General features: G+C 37.6%; 1 protein-coding gene across 3 annotated transcripts in view; it reads left to right on the forward strand.

Moving 5' to 3' along the window:
* The window catches only part of TECPR2 (tectonin beta-propeller repeat containing 2), a 44,131-nt gene that overhangs the window by 14,220 nt on the left and 10,034 nt on the right, over positions 1-19,877 (forward strand). For all 3 annotated transcript variants that reach the window (XM_051622604.1, XM_051622602.1, XM_051622603.1), the window contains exons 11-17: positions 1,211-1,384; positions 3,577-3,757; positions 5,178-5,319; positions 7,276-7,516; positions 8,134-8,223; positions 9,065-9,298; positions 12,895-13,043. In XM_051622604.1, the coding sequence (XP_051478564.1) occupies positions 1,211-1,384; positions 3,577-3,757; positions 5,178-5,319; positions 7,276-7,516; positions 8,134-8,223; positions 9,065-9,298; positions 12,895-13,043 (1,211 nt within the window). The remainder of the gene's footprint in view (positions 1-1,210; positions 1,385-3,576; positions 3,758-5,177; positions 5,320-7,275; positions 7,517-8,133; positions 8,224-9,064; positions 9,299-12,894; positions 13,044-19,877) is intronic.

A 19,877-nucleotide genomic window follows, 5' to 3' on the forward strand; every position in this document is an offset into this window, starting at 1 on the left:
GACAGCTCCCACTAAACCAGGTTGCTCCAAGCCCCATCCAACCTGGCCTTGAACACCTCCAGGGATGGGGCTTCCACAACTTCCCTGGGCAACCTGTTCTAGTGTCTCACCACCCTCATAATGAAGGGTTTATTAGTGGCTGTCTGTCTTACAGGTTCACGGTGAATTTTGGGAAGTTTCCAACATTAAACTGTCTGGTTAAAGTGAACTTCAGAAGCAGCAGTTCAGTGGTAGGCAGAGATTAATGAAAAGGGCCTTCTCTGTACAAAACCTTGGTTTATTATACAGAACTGCTTATGATTCCCAAATTTAGATTTCCTTTTGTTGTAAATGTAGAATTGGTTTTGTATATGGGTTGGTTTGTTGTTTGTTTTTTTTATAAATGGAAACATACATATATCTAACATCCACAGTTTCCCATGGATATATTAACATAAGAGCATGTTAACCACAGACATCAGCATGCAATCAAATACTACGTTGTGGAATTATTCAAAGTAAGTTACTATGACAGTGTACAGCTCTAGTATGAACCAGCAAGGATGTCAGTCAGCAGTTAAGTCTGGAATTCCATTTGGTTTTCTGTTTCTGAGCTATCCTTGCTAATTCAGAAGAGGCAAAGTTGTCAAGATGGATTTGTGCAGTTGCATTTTTGAGTTTTGTCTTCTCATAACACTCTGTAACAAGCAGGTAGTAGTAGCACTGCCCACTGCAGGGTGGGACAGCACACCTTTTCAGGTGTTTGTCACTCATAACTGGCCCACAAAAGTTAAGACTTACCTTATTAACATTACTAATATTTGTAAAAGGTGGAAGCAGTATAACTAACCCCTTTTATGTACCGAGGATGTACCAGACTAGTACAGAAGCAAGCCACAAGCTTTAGCCTCTTAATAGTAGGCTTACTTGGCCCTGACGTGGAAGTTGTTTTGTTAGTTTTCAATGTATAACTAGGGAGAAATTACTTGCATTTGAACATTTAAAAATCGCATGTACTCAAATGGTAAATGTATTTCAGCAGTTCCTAGAGAAGTTGGCCACTGTTCTGGTCTTGCTTTTTAAAAAAATTAAAAGCTTTTTAAAATCTTGCGTTTTTGTTTAACGCTACTGGTTGCATTTTCCCTCACATTAGTTTAGGAGTAGGTAGGACATCAGCTGTCTCTCCTACAGTAATTGCCAAGTGATGTTGTGCTCTCTTTTAACTCCTCAGGGTCTCTTCTCTGGAAGATTGAGCAGAAGACTAACAAAGCATTTGCTTGTGGAAAAGTAACTATAAAAGGAAAACGCCACTGGTATGAGGCTTTACCCCAGGCTGTATTTGTAGCTTTAAGTGATGACACTGCCTGGATTATCAGAACAAATGGAGATCTGTATCTGCAAACAGGTACCTGAATCAATTTCAGGCTCTTTGGATTTTTGCAGGCTAAGATTATTGGAGTCTATGGAGTGATTACCATTTGTTTTAAACTTTTATTCACAGCCAGGACATAGGGAAACCTTTATGTCATGAGAAATTGTTGGAAGCAGATGTGAGATTCTGTCTAATTAGTAGCTGGAAAAGCCAGTTCATAGCTGCTTAATTTTGTGCCATGTGGAGTACATACAGTAAAGAGAATTTATGACATGGGAAGGATATGGGATGGATGCAGATAAATGGAAAAGGATTGCAGAAAATACTCAATATGTATCCTTACCTTGAAAATAGTATGGTTCACTGAAACTGAGCCTTAAGTGGGTTTTCTTTTTTTGCTTTAAGGATTTTCACAAAGTTTTAAGAACTTTGAAAAGTGATGAGTTAGTGTGTGATGATCAGAAGAAAAATCAGGTAGGGTGGCAGAGTAGGGAAAGTAGAAGCTGTTTTTTTGTAAAGTACAAATCTGTTGGAGGGAAGAGTTAGCTCTTGATAGTGAAAAGAAGGGATTCTGAGACAGAAGATCTTAAAGCACTTTGGAGATATGGGCAAGTATGTCAAACCATGACAGTATTTTATGTGGTAGAGAAAGCAAAGCCAGTGGAGGAATTGAATGAGCTGTGAAGCAGCAGTTGTTACAGCTGCCTTCTCACTGGATGTTAATGAGGCAAGGATCAGAAAAAGGAATAGTGCAGTGGCAGCTTTGAAGCTATGGCCTTAGTTTTATCTGGTTCAGTGAATAGAAGAGGATGCATTTGGAAGGTGTTATGCAGAGAATATCCAAGCGAAGTATAAGGAGCCAGGGTGGAGCTCCAAGTCCTAGAGTTATAGGAGAAGAGTATCAAGAATTCTTTGACATGTGGACTTTGCACAGAGAGCAGAATTGGTACAAAAAATTTTAGTACTCACGTGATGAAAGAATTACTGGAGAAGTAAGAGGTAGGCTGGATAAGGGGGAAAACCATAAGACTCTCTTAGGCATGACAACATTTCAGAGAGGCTATCTGAATTCTTATTTATCTTCCATTTAATGCTGGTACTCTCCTAATTTCTCTTGTAGACTTAATTGCTGTAGCACAATGTAGAAATTCTTTATGATTTAAGAAAACCATTTAAATACATAACATTATTTCAAAGAATCTCTACTCTTGAATTATTTATTTTTAATTTAGTTTAGCAGTTACAGAGAAATCAAGTTGCCTGCCCAAGGTCACATGCATATTGCCAGTAAGCATGGATAGTGGTGATGAAGGGTGAACCTTTGCTGCCAATCACACACGGCTCTGTGGTTTGAATCAATATTGTTCTTCTCTGTGAGATACTGCTTTGATTACATTAGCCAACATTCTGCTGTTCTTAGGTTTCTAAATTTGTCTTTGATGCAAAAAATAAATTCTCAGTATATCTGTCTTGTTAATGTGAGGCAACCAGTGATAGTTGTTTCTCCAGGATCTTTTCATTCCTCCCACTGTTCTAACTTTTGTAACAAAAGATTTGGAAATGAGCATTCTTCTTGTTTAGAATATGGTAGAGATGAGTCTGTCCATGCTTACTTTGGCAGCATCAGAGGATTAAGCAAAAGCTGTGTCTGTTGAGGCATTTCACATGCAGTCATGCAAATCAAACTTCAGTAAAGAAGACCTGTTGGTCTAGATTATGTGTATAAATGTGTGCAAACTACCTGTAAGTCTCCCAGATCCTCACTCCTTTCAGTACTACTCACTGTGGCATGCTCTTTTGTAATAGCTCTGCTACCACTGTTCAGATCGGGTTGCCTCTCTCCTTGGCGTGTTCTCCATAAAAGTTTTTCCATGACTGCCTCTTTCTCCGATGCTTCTGTCAAGTCTCATACAAGCTCTATGAATGGAGATTCCTGATACTGACACTAGAGGGAGAAAAGTGACAGAAATGATAGGACAGGGCTCGTGCGCTCTGCAGGGTGTTGCACCGTGGTTTATTTCTTAAGATATTCAGCTAGATTAGAGGAAATAATTCATAGTTTACAGAAAGAACATTAAATCAAGGTAATAAGGATCAAGTGAAAAGTGTTAGCGCATCAGGGATATTCCCATCCTGATGTTATTTCGTTCAATAGCTTTGTCTCTTTTCTTTCAGCTGCATAAAGGCAAAGTTTGTAAAACAATCCTCCTTTTTTTGATTTCTAGGCCTGAGTGTGGATCGTCCTTGTGCCCGAGCAGTAAAGGTTGACTGCCCTTGTCCACTGTCACAGGTTACATCCAGAAATAATGTCGTGTGGGCACTGAGCGAGCAGCGGGCCCTGCTGTACCGGGAGGGAGTGCGCAGCTTTTGTCCTGAAGGAGAGCAGTGGAAGAGTGACATTGTCAGGTAGGGGCACTGGGCTGGGACAGTGTTGGAACCAGACCAAAAGATCTAAAATTATTTATAAAAGATTATAAAATTATTATAAAATAATTGTTTTCAGAGCTAGAATTCCTTGATTTGAAAAGGTGTTACTGGACTTGTGTATACGTGTGTGTGTGTTTATTTCCTTTAGTCTTTGTCCAACCATGTTCAGAGTGGCTGGTGTTTTCCTGTCTGAGGAATGACTGCTCTGTAATGAAAAAAATTGCCAATAAACAAGAAGGGACAACACAGTTAAAGAGAGTTTAAGAAAGCAAGAACAATTTTTAAAAGATCTCTTCAATGCCTCTCAACATGACTTTTTTGTTTAAATGCTGTTTCTTTTATCTTTGCTATAATGGCTTCAATGAGCTGTCCAAATATTTAAGTGAATTTTTTCTGAGATTAAGTCTCAGAATTTTCTTGGTCATCCACACAGCTGGATAATATTTTTCCACTTCCCAGTCACAGATTTTTATAAATATTCTGGGTAATTGGTATTTAGCTCTGTAGTTGATCCTGTGCTCACAGTAGTTAGTTTGTGATGAAGTGAACAGCACTGAGCATTTACTGCTGGCTGTGGGAATCTAGAACATGATCTCTTTGTGACAGCCTGAAGCAACTACAGGAAGAAATTCCAGTTCTTGTAATACGTGTTTATCTTCTACTGAATATCCTATTGTGAAGCTTTAACTTGTGTTACCTTGTATTTGTCTCTTGAAAAGTCTAAGAAAATAATTAGTTTATTTAATGAAAATATCTTCTTTATCTGTGTCTTAGGTACACTTAATGTTCTTGGGCTTTGTATTAAAATTGCAGAAAGCAAACTGTATTTGTTCTTAAATTGTTGAGAAAGGTTATCTGAAAGAATAGCTTTGTTGGCTACCTTTTAAATGTCTGCTATGATCACCTGATCCTGTTGACTTTCTGAGCTTGAAAGTTGTTACTTATATAGAAAACTTACAGTCCTAAACTCAACATTTATCTTTGCCATTTAGTTAGGTTGAGTTTTCTGGTTTTGGCTGTTGAACTGCTAGTATTATTCTCAGAATAGGTCAGAGAAGTTGAAGAGATAAGTTTATGAAGCTGCTTTATCAAAAACTTAAAGAACACAGCTCTTTATTTCTTATTTACTGAGCAAAATAGTTTATGTATCCAAGTTTAAAATCTCAGTGATCTTTGAAGGACTCATTTCTTTTTGTTTAATAGTTTTTACTTATGCAAACAAATAAAATCTGAATTACTGAATAACTGTGAAATTTTAAAATCAAATGTGCTTTTGAGCTTGGACACACCGAGTCCAATACTTTTGAGCTGCTGTTAGCATTGTAACAGCTTCCTTAAAATATTGTAAGTGTATATTTGAAGTAAGGTTTTTAATTATTTTACTTGTTTGCATTTCCAGTGAAATGCAAGCTTTGGAACCAGTGTGCATAACCCTTGGAGATCAGCAGACATTATGGGCTCTGGATATCCATGGCAATCTGTGGTTCAGAACTGGTATAGTTTCAAAGAAACCACAAGGAGATGATAACCATTGGTGGCAAGTAGGCATTTTTTTATTTTGCCTTCAGTTGAGTCTTTTACCTTAGACTTATTATTTGTGTTGTTTTCCCATGAGATTCTAAGGTAAAATTCAATTAATTATTTGATATATTATGGTACTCTGGATTCAGTATATTAAAAATGCATTGTGGCTATGGTTGAAATCCCTTTTCATGTCTGCTATAAGAAAGGGGAAAGAGAACCATCTCGTGGTCATCCAGAGCAGCATCAGAGCAGTTTTCAAGAACACAAGAAATGCTCTACCAGGTCATGTCAATGGTACATGTAGCTTGTGTCTGACCAGTGGCAATGGGATGTGCTGTCCAGGCAGAGCCTTCAAGTCTGGCTGCTGAATGCAGTTTCTTTTTTCTTTTGTGATTCCAGTAACCATCCTTTTCCTTAGCCAGATGAAATAAATAACAAGTAATTTGCCTCAGCAATGTGCCCTTGTGGCTAAGAAGGCCAATGGCACCCTGGGGTGTATTAGGAGTGTGCTTAGTAGGTTGAGAGGGGTCCTCCTTCCACTCTACTCTGCCCTGGTGAGGCTGCATCTGGAACATTGAGTCCAGTTCTGGGCCCCTCAGTTCAAGAAGGACAGAGAGCTGCTTGAAAGAATCCAGCACAGAGCCATCATTAAAGGAGTGGAACATCTCCCTTATGAGGAAAGGCTGAGGGAGCTGGGTCTCTTTAACTTGGAGAAGAGGAGGCAGAGGGGCAACCTCATTAATGTTTATAAATATGTAAAGGGCGAGTGTCAGGAGGACAGAGCCAGGCTCTTCTCAGTGATGTTCAGTGACAGGACAAGGGGCAGTGGGTGCAAACTGAAGCATAGGAGGTTCCACATAAATGTGAGGAAAAACTTTTTCACTGTGAGGGTGACAGAACACAGGAACAGGCTGCCCAGAGAGGTTGTGGAGCCTCCTTCTCTGGAGACATTCAAAACCTGCCTGACTGTGTTCCTGTGTGATGTGCTCTAGGTGATCCTGCTCTGTCAGGGGCATTGGACTAGATGATCTTCCAAGGTCCCTTCCAACCTCTGCCATTCTGTGATTCTGTAACCTTTCAAAAGTGCTTTTATTTTGCATTTCTCCATTCAGGTGAGGTTTCTTCAAACCATGGGTAAAAACAAAGTTACTTCAAGTACTCCCTGGTATATAAAATATAAATTTCCAACTCTTTGTTTTCCCCAGTTTTTATTTTCCCTAGAGATAGGTGTGGGGGAGAAGGGGGTACAAAAACAATTACACAGAAAATTTGTTTGTCTACATGTCTAGTCTACCTAAGTTAAAAGAATTAGAGTTTATGTGCATATATAATCTCTTTTACATATGGGATTATGAATAGCTTGCCTTTCAGGTTATTAGCAATCCACTTTTCTTTTTGTGCTCTTAAGCATTTCTTTAATTTCTAGGAGCATCCCAGTGTGTTGTCAACCTAGCTGTCCATGACAGAATTTGGGCAATTGATTATTTAGACCTCCTCCTGCCTTATGAATTAAAATGCCCATGAGGTGGTTATAAAGGAGTATTAGATACAATTTTTTGTGATGTGATTTTAATTGCTACACTATGCAAGTTTCTCTCTTCCTTTGGGAATCTGAAAATTCACCTCTTAGTTTGCTGAGTTCAGCATGTTTTTAGGGGGAGAGAAAAGTCATCCCCAAACAAACGGCTTTCTTAAAATGAAGAATTCAAAGTGGATTGTTGGGTCAGAGGGAGTTACAAGATGATTTTAAATATTGGTCTGGTTTATTATCAAGATTCTTACTTATTCATGTACCATTTTTATTTTTCCCTTCTTACACTTAAAAAGTTTCTAAATTCTTGGTAGATTTCCTATGCATAAAACAAACACACACACGAAAAGCTTCTAATGAAAGATTCTGCAGTTCACCCAAAAGCCTAAGAAGTTATTAAGAACACTGGTTTTGTTTGTTGTTTGTTTTTTCTTTTCCCCAGGTAAGCATCACTGATTATGTAGTGTTTGACCAGTGCAGCCTGTTCCAGACAATAATCCAGGCAACTCATACAGTGGCAACAGCAGCTCAGGCACCTGTGGAGAAGGTGGCTGATAAACTTCGGATGGCATTTTGGTCACAGCAACTTCAGTGTCAACCCAGCCTCCTTGGAGTTAATGGCAGTGGAGTCTGGATCTCTTCAGGCAAAAATGAATTCCATGTGGCAAAAGGAAACTTAATAGGTTGGTGTGCTTTTACATCTAACATTTTAAAGTTAAATAAACAGGAAGAAGAGTTCTGTCACCATAAAAAAATATCCATGGTGAGTCAAGGCAGTTTTAACACACAATTTAATGTTTAAAAATTAAGTTAAATTATTCCTTAGCATTTGGTCTTAAATACTTTTCTGCTTAAAGGGAAATATTTTTCATGGAAAATTCATTGTCCACAAGTGAACTGTGCACATTACTCCTTTTAGTACCTACACTTGTCTTTTCTCTCAGCAATCTTAAGCATTTGTACCTGTTACATGTAGCACAATGGAGCCTGGTATATGATCAATGTGACTATGCCAAACAGTAATGCTATGGTAATCCCAAGCACAACTACAGGCTGGGGGAGGATAGATTGAGAACAGCCCTGAGGGAAAGGATCTGAGGTTGTTGGTTGATGACAAGCTCAACATGAGCTTGCAGAAAACCAATGGTTTCTTGAAAGATTGATGTAGAAAATCTTGTCTACATGACATGTAATAATTTATTGCAATCGAATTTCTTTAAAATAGTAACATTCTAAGCAATAAAAAAAATTAATAGAAAATTAACTTTCCCACTAATACCACTCTGTTCTTTCTTTAAAGGCACTTACTGGAATAATATTGTGCCTCGTGGTACTGCTTCTGCCACAAAATGGATTTTTGTGTTGGCTTCCACAGCTTCATCTAAAGAAGGTTAGTGAATCAACAGTGCAGGCATATATCATCTAACTTCTGAATAGAGTCAAATTGATGATGTAATTACTTAAATATTCTGAATTACTTCAGATTTTGGGTGCCTCTTCTGTACATAGGGATCTAAAATATTTGAAGTAATGTGGAAATAAGTCTGTAGAACTACTGGAGATTAAATAAAAGGCATATAATTCACTCTGCCACCTTTAGTGGGGAGTGGCACCTAAGAGAAACAGGTAGTTCTTCAGGAGCAGTAACTTCCTAAATTGCAGGCAGCATGAATTGCCAGAACTTTTAATATGAAATCTTGGAACAGGCTTTGCTGGAACATCCATACTGACCAAGCACATCTCCCGTCAGTGCAGTTACCGCAGCAAAATTGCACGTTTTATCAGTAGAAGTGTAATCACATTAAAAAATTCAACTGCTAGTTACAAAAGTTAGCAATTGTTATCTAAGTATACTAGCTTTATTGACAAAAATGTGATTTAGTGTTGAAAAGGAATGCTGTTTTTCAAAGGCAATCGTCAAGGATAAAGAAAAGCAAAAGAATAAAGGGAAGTGCACTGTTACATAAGTCTTCTCTATTAGTTTCTCTAAATTAGATGTTTCTTCACAGGAAGTCACTTATTACTTCCTTGATTTGAGAGGCAGTATTTAATTGCCTAAATAAGGGCTTGGGATGTGTTTGCAACTTCAAAATCTTACCCTATGAACATAGGCAAGAAGATTTAGTGTCATCTTCAAATGTACTGATAATTTTTTTTAGAAGAAGCAGGTGTGTAAGCTTTCTCAGAGTGGATTAGGAATTATTTTAATAACTGAGATGTCCCTTCCATAGGAAGCTTTCTGTGGCTGTGCCAGAGCAGCAAAGATCTGTTTTGTGTCAGTGATCAGAATCCTCAGTTTCATCCTTCTACAGTGCAGCTGCCACCAGATGCTGAAATGGTGCATTACTCTGCCTGCCAGGATGCCATCTGGGGTTTGGATAGTCTTGGGCAGATATTTATCAGGACACTTTCATCCAGCTGTCCAACAGGGATGCACTGGACAAAACTGGATCTCTCCCAACTAGGTATGACATTTTTATTGAGTAGACTATCTCTTAACTCGCTTAGCTGACTGTCAATATTTTCCTTTAAAAGTATCTGTTGGTTTACAGTACCTTACAATAATGGGCCTCAGAGCAGAGGACTGCAAAACATCAGGAACAGCTATGGCTTTCAAATAATGTTTCATTTTAGCCTTTTGCTGGAGACACCACATTTACTGTTTACAAGGGACTTTCTATGTGTATGTGCTTCTTACAGTTTGTCACTCTGAGACAACTCTGCCTGACACAGTGCTGTGGAGGTGTATCACTAGATTTAATTAGTCCAGTTCTTGTAATACAATGTAGAGAATTGTGTGGTCCTGGGCAGTTCCATACACAAGGCCCTGAATTTTGTGGTTAAACACATCCTGAATAGGGTGGTCAAAGCTTCATTAGGATCTTGTCACGGAAAGATTATGTTCCAAGAGTTACATGATGCATAAGTGATGCAGCTGGTCACACTCCTAATATTCAAGTTTCTACTGATCAGATGATTCAGCATAATGTTAAGAACATGCTGCTGGTTAACTGCTCTTTTTATTTGGTAAGGCGTAAGACCAAGATCGTTGACCATGTTTTGATCACTAGAATATCCTCCTGGTTTGGCTCTGGGGTAATCAGGCTGCTGGCAATATTTCAATTAGATTTATTTCTTTTATATTCTGACTGTTTAAAAATCTTATTTATGCTAGCCTGCATTCCTGTTTAAAGAGAAGATAAAAGAGACTGCACCATTCTTGCAGCATCTGAAAAATAATCCAACTGTTTTGCAGGTTTTCCATTTTTAATATAAGTATCCAAGGCTGGCCAGAGAACAGACAAAAACAATTTTAACTTCAGGGTTAAGGAAAGGCAGACAAAGCTGGTAGACTTTAAGCCTTGTGTACAATTTTGGTATACTATTTCTAATAGTTAATGGAAAACTTTTTAAAACACGTGTTTTAAAATGAGTGTTTATCAGTTTAGCACCATGTTGTCAAACCAGTTTCAAGAACTGGTTCCAAAAAACTACTTGTACCACAGTTTAAGCACTGCTTAATTCCTTCTGTCTTCAGTGACTTACAGGACAGGTTTGTCCAGACTCCTCCTGTTGCTTAGTAGAGTTTGAAATTGTTTCCATGGTACCATTGCTTTCCAGCAGTTTAGCTAATAACTGTTTAACTGAAATAATAAATAACTTCTTGCTATTGTCTGAAGATCTCAAGGTGTTCATAAAGGAAATTAATGTAGTTGGTGCTCGCTGACTGTAATACCTGGCTGGTGAACTTCAGCAGTTCAGAAGTTCAACCTTTACGTTTAGCTGTTTCTGTTAGCTTCACAGCACTTGGTGATGGTACTGCTGAAATCCAGGGTCAGGAAATACTTCAAACACTCCACTTAACCTGCCACTGTGTCTAAATACTGTGAAAATGTTTTAGGCATTTTTCCTCCAGTTAATGAGTATGGTAGATCACTGCTGACAAGAGAGTGTACATCCACACTTATAACGTAAGAGCCTTCATTTGCTCTAATGGGGCTGAAGAAATGGGAGAACTACTGGTATTGGTCAAGTGTGTGTTTCAGTTTACTCCTGAAACATTAATATTGTAATTCCATGGTGGGGGTGGGAGGAAGCAAGTTATTGTAAAATGTGTTTCAGAATTCTGTATGGAAGTGATGGGATTGCCAGCATTAATATTGAAATATTCATATTATGTTGGTAGTATGTTCTGCCTTTACACTATGTGCTGGGAGTAGTATCTAGTAAACTATTCTGATTAGGGTTCCAGACTATTGGTATCAAGGTTTCTAAACACAGTTGAATGACCTTTTGGTTTCAACAATAAACAATGCCTCTGAATCATGCTTCTTTCTGTAAAGAGTCCATGAATGTGGTTAACATGACCTTCTACAATAAAAACAGTGGGAGAAGGGCTAAACCCCAAAACATTTATGTAAGGGCTGCATTTTTTAATATCAAATTGTACTACAGATGTAAATAATATCAGGTATGCCAAGTAGGTGATATGTGATATGTGTCTGATGTTTGTTTGGATCAGAACATTTCAACAGCTAAGACATCATGTGACAAAGCTACTACTTCAAGTCATACTTTGTTAGAAGGAATTATGAGGCTTTAAGTAAGATTCCGACTTTGTTGCTGAATGTCAAGCCTCTGCCTGCAAAAGAAAGTGGTTCTAGACATTCTTATCGAAGCCATAGAAGTTTTTGTGTATAGTTTTGTCATTTATTTTTAATATGAAGCTGCATGATTAAAGGAAGTTTTGGGGTGAGAGGAATTAATTCTAATTCCTATGATTCAAAAGTTAAATACTTTTAGTGAATGAGATCTGTTTATTATTACACATAACTAAGAGATACAGCTGTGTAGTCCTGTTGTTCCCTGTTCTTTTCACTAGCAACAGGGAATATTGCCTGCTGCATAAATAAATGCTTTAAACTTGCACTCTGTCACATAAAATTGCACCCCCCTCTTTAAGGAATGCTGTGTGTGATGCACTTCACAAGGACTTGTTGCCAGATTTCACATCCCTGAAGAGAGAATTGTTACCAAGAATGGGATACCCCAAGCAGTGCTGGCATGTTCAGTGAACAGTGAGGCCTATTTTTGGAGTCTTTAGTTTGGAGTCTGACCAGGGCATTCCTTCTGTAGTGTATCTGTACTCATTGGGTCCCTCTTTCTGCAGAACATGTTTTCCATTACTTAGCACTATGTTGTTCCAACACTGAGAAGAAAAAATACCCAATGTTACGTATTTTACATTCCATGGCTATTTTAAAATGAATGTGAAAGGGTAAGAATTGCAGTTTTAGTTGAAAATATCCAGTATGCTTCTCTACTATCTTTGCAAACTTTTAATAGCGAGATCAATGGGTGTGATTTGGTGTGCAAAAAAACCCCAAACAAAACACTCCAGAATTTCCAAAGCATACTTATTTGGTAGCTTTATTATAATTTTGCTGACTTCCATGGAGTTAAAATACTGCTGCGCTTTTGAGATAGGTGTAATAAACATGTACACTGTTGAATGTAAATCCATTTGAAAATCAGCTCCTTTATTTACAGATGAGACACTGGTCTGTTAGCACTGGAATGCATAATCCATATGCTCTCATATTTTTAAAGTGCTAGTAGCATTAGGAATGTTTATTGCTGAAGGTGTTAGCAGATCAACACCTTAAAAAGTCTACAAGCACAGCCAGATACAGAGAAAAGTTCACATTAGGTCATGTGAAAGTTTGTCTGGGCACTGATAACGTTTGTCACAGAGTGTTTCCCTGCTTGAATCCAGCTATTTTAATAGCATATTTTTAGTGTGCTTTAGGAATTGCAGTAACCTATGACTAAAACATTTATTTTTAGATTTAAAAGAAATACCTCACATACACTACCAGTTGGTTTTATTCATTGTATCCAGTGATTTTTTTTGTCTCACAAGTTGTATTAACTTTGAATAATTTTTATGTGACTGTGTTTAAAGCTAGTGTGTAACACAATCAAGACTAAATTAAAGTTCTCATTATTAGCTGAATTTGAGAGGAAAATGCCAGGTTGCTAATTGTATCTTTGTTATTAGGTGCTGTAAGGCTGATCAGCTTGACCTGTGGAAATCAGCATGTTTGGGCCTGTGACAGCAGTGGTGGCATTTATTTCCGTGTAGGAACTCAACCTTTTAACCCAAATTTGATGCTTCCTGCATGGATAATGATTGAACCACCTATACAGGTAAAATGTGGATTGCATTAATTTTTTTTTTTACCCAGTGGTTTGGCTCTGTGCATTTGAAAAAGCACAATAACACTCATGGAAAACAGTACAGCCAGATGTGAAATGTGTGGCTTGAAGCTTTGTCCCACGTGTTTGAATTCTACAGGATTTCTCTCTCCACAAAAAAAAAAAAAAAAAGATTATGCTGCCTTATCAACATAAGTCATCCCATATTCATCTAATTGTTACAAATAACTTTTTTTTTTTTTTCAGAAGTGGAAGATTTTTTTTCTTTCTATCCTTAATTCTTATTACACAGCAGCTTCTCTAGGCATGTGGTAGAATGCAGCCTTGAACCACATGCTGAATACCTGCTGGACCAGCCAAGGGGCTGGGCCGGCAAACAGCATGAAGCAGGTTGTGGGAAGGCTGTGCTCAAGTGGCATGGAACTCAAGTGCTTGCCTCCCTCTTCCTTTATCCTTGCCCCTGGGATGCTTGCCAGGGTGCTGTGCTTAGATTTAGGGACTTATCTTATTATCCAGTGGTTAGAAAGTGTGCAGTACAATTGCAGCTCTTCTCCCTTGTTCCCAGAATGGGTCAACTTTGTGTCCTTTCTACCTGCCAGCTGAGAAGGTCAGAGTGGAAAGAAGTCTCCTAAAGTACTCTGGGATAATCTTTTCTGAATACAGAGAATGGAAAACATAGTTTTAAACCTCAGTGCTTGCTTTCATTGCTTCTCTAATACTTTGCAAGATAAGCTAAGAAGTGGGTGCAATTCCTGGGTTGTGAGTTGGGACTGCTGCAGTGGAGCTGACCTCTGATTACTGATCTCATTCATTGCTCCGTGGCACGAAATGACTTGAACTGTCTGCTGATGTAGCATAGTAGTACTGAATGTGCCTGCATACTTGATTGACTAATTTTAGTTCTACTTATCTTTCATCAGCCAATTATTAGCTCCTTGTGTGAATCTCAGGGTGTAACAGCAAAGAAGGACAGGGAAACAGGGAAATGAAACTACAGATTTGCATGGCATTAGTTAGCACAGCTCTGGTTGGACTTGTTCTTCTGTGCTGGGAATGTGGTTGGTCAGACCTGGAGAAATGGCACCTTGTTTTGCAGAACAGACTGATAAAAAACTACCAGTATCACTTGCAACAAGGACTAGATTGCACTGCTCATTCTTTGTGTGCTGCAAGTGGGTCTTTCTGATGTAATCTATAAGAGACATATTTTTTCCTTCTGGGTGTAGGGCAGCAGGAAGAGAAGCCTAGGGATACTAGTGATGATGTCTTCCAATAAACGTGGTATTCTTATTAAAGGGGAAAAACACATTCCAGGATGTGGAACTTCTTACTATTAACTTTTTAACCAAGTAACTTTCATGATTTTAAGTAACACTTAAACTGAGTTTGCCAAGAGACAGATAATTAAACTTGTGTAGTCTTACCTTAACAAAGATTTGGTAATCTTTCTATCCAGGAAAAAAGCCCATAAAGCTGTTGCTCTGTGTCTACTAAGTGCATTCTCTACTCCTCCACTGAAGCTGATTAAACTACTTAATAGAAAAGTGTTCATGATAGATTTGGAATTGCAGTGGCTCATTCTTTAGCAGTGACTTCCTCATGTAGAAAGTCTTTAGTTGGACAAGGTTGAAAATCAAATTATTTTATATTAGCTTATCAAGAAAGCTGGATGATGTTGCCTTCCAAAATTATAACCACCTGATACCCAGGCCAGTATAATTCTCCTGTTATCTTGCCAACATCTGACATTGCAAATGTAATGAGTCAATATGAAAGGGCAAAAATTCAAATGCTTGAAGAGAAGGTGAAACTTGTGGGCTGCCTGCTGGTTTTGAGACAATTCTAGCATGTTAAAACAAATCAGTAAAATACTGAAGGAGCAGCCATTCATGCTTTTACAAAGGCTTAATGCAAAATAAGAAAAATACATAAACATTAAAAAGATTTTCAAATACTAGGTTATTGTTTGGATAACAAATATAACATGATGGCTGAAAAGTGGACTATTCTGTGGACAATATTTGCTTATTAGCAGCACCTTACTGTTATCTGTCCCTTAATTGACTTTGACACAGTTCATGCTGCATCACTTCATTTTCAGAATAACAGAAATACTGTGAGAAGTATTTGTGAACGATTCAGTCATTTTCTATTTGAAGAAGGAAATCAAAATTGCCTTTCACTTGTTTAAAGTACAGGACCATTCTCAAATAACGTAATTTAAAACCAACTGTGGATATTTCATTCCTAGTAAATGTCATAGCCAATATGACTTGCCATATCCCAGATCTCATGACTCATAAGCAGCTTGTGAGCAGCTACAGACTCTGCTTTTATGGTGTCACATCTTATTAAAGGAGTGCAGTGATTGCCCAGCATCCATCTTTGCTCAGCTTCACAGAAGTATTCAGAGACAAGAGTTTTGATGAGATTTTAGTCATACTAAGATTGGTGACTGTAAGTTCAGTCTTTATTCTGTGATACTTTGTTGTTTTTTAATCTAGCCTAAAACCATTCTCATTTGTTACTCTTTCCTTTGCAACTCCCTACTGCAGTATCTCTTCAGATGAAAAATAAATGTTACGTTCTCTACCCTCCTTCTTTATTTTACCCAACACTTCAGAAGTGATTGATAACATCATTGCAGTATCTTGAGGACTAGTTGTTTTATATTTAGATGTTTTCTGTGCTTCATCCATTCCGTTCTGCAATCTTAAAGTCAAAATAATTACGTAGTTAAGCATCTGTTTGGAAGATGCATTAAGGACATTGACAAAGCTGATAAAAATTCTTTGACATTATTTTAGTCCATGAAATAGAAAGTGGTTTTCATTCTGTTGTTGATATATAGGACAAACCTACTTTCTGCTGTAGTATGCCTCAATATACATTAAATATAATTTTTTTAAATTACTGAGAAACACAAATATTAGCTCTGTAGATACCATAGAGTATGTTTCTCTTTGTGTGTGCGTGTGTGTTTGTGAAGATTTAATGCTTTTCAGATTTCTGATCTAAAAAATGATAATTTAAAATCAAAGATAAAACTGATATGGTTAATAAGACTGCTTTAGGTGATCATGCTTTAAAAGGTCCCCAGAAGTTGAAAGCTTGTCTGAAAATAATGTTTTCAACATTTCAGATTTGATTTTGGTCACCTTTTGAAAAAGATGTCGAGACATCTGATCTTGAGAAAGGCTCATTTCCTGTAAGTGCATCTTAGGATAAAAACTGGCCTTAAGAACCACCACCTCAGATTTACGTTAAGGGTTCTGTCAGATAAGCAGAACTTGAGAGGATTAAAGGAAACGAAGATCAGGGCAGGTATTTGTATTGAGTGACCATTTATTGTTTTTAAACAATCACTCTTGCTCTAAGAATAGATTAAGCATTTTATTAATTGCCATTTGCTTAATTAGAATAATATAATTATATAATCTTTTAGATTGGAAAAGACTTTTAAGACTATTGAGTCCAACCCTTAATTCAACACTGCCAAGTCCACCACTAAACCATGTCCCTAAGCACCACAACTGCACATCTTTTAAATATCTCCAGGGATGGAGACTCAACCACTTTTCTGGGCAGCCTGTTCCAAGTTGAAAAAGCAGTTTTGTAAATTGAAAGTTTTATTTATATATCTTCTTATCTTGTCCAAACTGTGGAGTCAAGGGGTTTTATTTAAAGAGATGTTTGCTGTTCGGCTACTGTATAAAGCTTTTGAGGATCCTTTGTAGTCCCTAGGGTCTCAGCAGAAGAGTACTGCTTAACTTATTTTGCCATTAAAAGGCCTCTTGCAGTGTGTGCATTTCAAGTTAGAGGGACTTTTGGTTCACTACTCCTCCCATAAACAACCTAGTATTTGTCTCTGTATTTTAAGTTTGATATGATAGGTAAGAGTTCTTTCTGATCTAGAAGGAGCTATTTTTTTCTCACACGAAAAAATTAAGGCTGTTAATGTTTTCACTGTTACTCAAAATTCTTAAAACTATGAAGCAAAAGGTAGTTAAAAGTGTCATTTGAAATTTAGGAAATGTCTCTGCAATTCTGTGAAATCAACACACACTAGATTTAATTTCTTTTCAATACCTTCCTTTGTCTTAATCTACATTCAGCATAAGTAGGTTGGTTGTGTCTTATGGATGAGTGATGACTTGACAGAAATGGTTACCGTGATCTTTGTTTCCGTTCCTCTCTGAAAATAAATTCTGCTTACTTTACAGAACACTTAATGCAAATCTGGAGGCTTCCTGCCTTTGCCATCTGCCTTGCCTTTGCTTCTTTCAGTGAGGTTTCTATTATTGTTAAGGCCAGTTTTGTGTTAAGTAGTACTTTTAAGAAGAAGCAGTGATCACTCCTCGAGATCAGATTTTGCCATTGCATCTTTTTTGGTAGGTGCCAAAATCAAAGCTGAAATGTAGGAATGATTTGTTTTGAAATGATCTTCAAGGACGGGTATTTGGAGGGGGAGGGATTTTTCTGTTGAAAATGCTTTGTAGCTTTTACTTTAGAATCATCCATGCTACTTTTGAAAGCATTTGTCATGGAAAACTCTGTTCTTTCTAATATATAAATCACATGACTGTTCTTTTCAAGTCTTTTTTTTTCACTAGCACAGACTAGCTTGAATTACCTAGCTGTTGCACTGATTCCTTCTGAGTTACTGTGAGTTCTACTTTGGAGTGCTAAGACAAGAGGAAGTGTCTTTTATTAGAATGATTCTGCTTAGGTTGGAGAGGTAATACAGTTATTAAACCTTCTGGTTATCTACAGACTAGTTAGTCTATTGTTCCATATATCTTCACTCATGTGAGGCCTCCTGAAGACATTAATAGGGAGGGGATTTTCCTGAAGGGATTGAACTTCTCAAGATCATGTAAAGAAAAACTTTGTTTGGCAGTAGGGAGTATCTGTTTCAGGTTGGGTTGCAGATAAACATAGGAGATCAAAGCTTCTGCTGCAGTGTATTTTTATTAGCTAATTCTGAATGCCATAATGTTTGAAGTGCAAATGTGTACTATTCACAGGCATGTCTTTCTTAAGAAATCATGTGCTTTTCCATGCTTTTCCAGCATTTTTAACTAAAGTTGCCTCATCCATTGCTTAGTTCAATGCTTACTATCTTCCTTTTCATTGATAGTTAAGATAACTTCTGTCATTATATTTCCCTGTACCTTTCTGCTTTGCAGTTTAGCCTTCTGGTATTTGTTTTGAGGCATTGCTATCACCATGTTCAGAAATGTGTGCATGTAGCCCGTCACGTTAGATAGCAAGTATTATCAGCACCAGAAGCTTCAGATCACAAGAAGTGCACAAAATGAAATACACCCAGTAGACGATCCCTCCTTATCCTTTTGAAATATGACCTCAAGGTGGTATATCTGCCTTTTGGCAAGACTAGCTTACACTGAAAACAAAAAGTGGGGGAAGGGGAACTTTCTGTTTTCATACCTTCATTTGTTCAGTACTGGAAATGTCCTCACATTTACACTTCTGTAAGGTGCCCATATTTTGGTTAGCTAACACAGAATTATATAGTTAATTATTTTTTCTGAGAGATTAAGAAATATATTTAACACTCAGTTGGGTAAATAAAGTAGCTCAATTACAATTGTTGAGTTTTGAGAGTTTTTCAGAATTATTCTATTTAAAAATAAAAACATAATTATGTAAAAATTAATGAGTAAAGGATACACGTCTTGATTTAGCAAGGATGTGCCTTGGTTTCAGTGGAACTGTTCATGTGTTTGCAGGTAGTGATAGCCAGAAGTATTTAATAAATAGGAGTCCTTGAAAAGTGATTTTGAGAGACAGTCATAAAAAAACTACTTGTGCTAGTATAAACTAAGAGTTTTGGAGATTTTTGTTTTGTTTCATTTTTATTAAAGCTACCTCTGCCTTTTATAAGTTTTGGTTAGATCAGGTTTTATTGTTGGTTTTTGCGTGAGTGGACTTCCGCTTGCTTGGACACTCTGGGATAACTGATGGGCACATCAGACCCTTTGACCTTGAGTTAGAAGCTGTGAAGGCCCCTCCCCGTGGTGTTTCACTGTTCTTCCTGTTTTATGATGCTGATGTAAGCAGACAAGGTGCTGATGACCTCTTACTGCAGACCAGCCTAGCCAGCAGTTCGCTGCCTTGCCAGGGAGCTGGGAGGGCTGGGCTGTGGTGTCTCTAGTGCTTGGTGGCCCTTCCTACACAACTGCCAGATAGTCTGGTCTCTAGGAAGACCTTGTTTACTCACCCATGTCTAATGAAGCCAAGACGTGAGTAAAAGCAAAATGGCAGAAGAAGCAACAGTTTAATAACTCTTTAAAATCCTGAAAGTAAAGCAGAGCTGAAGCTGAAGTTATAAATGCATGAATGTTTTTACCTTGCAAAAAGGGTTTGCTTTTCTTAGTAGAGTGTTTAAGTTTCAAAACCTAGAGAGGTGCACTTTATTGGCATAGACTGAGTGAGAGGGGGTTTTACTGATGCTCGTTAAAGATGTGTTTTTACAAAACAAACAAAAAATGCCTTGGTTACTCAGAGCTTTGCTTATACAAGGTTTGTATTACCTTGTGCTAAATTATGTTATGTTTCATGGGAAGCTGTTGCACGTAGTATTTACTTAATGTGCATATCTGTAAAAACTTACTTGCTCTTGTCCTAATGGTTCAGTTTTTCAGTATGTTATTAGAGATACCAGTAGTGGTAATTACAGACAGTTTATCATGTCCTACACCACAGTTTATAATCTTAGGTATAAGCCAGTGTGGCCAGAAGATCGTTGGGCAAAACTGAGTAGACCTGTAGTCTGTATGATCTTTAAAGTGACTGTCAATT

Source organism: Apus apus, chromosome 5, assembly GCF_020740795.1.
Source record: "Apus apus isolate bApuApu2 chromosome 5, bApuApu2.pri.cur, whole genome shotgun sequence".
NCBI lineage: Eukaryota > Metazoa > Chordata > Aves > Apodiformes > Apodidae > Apus > Apus apus.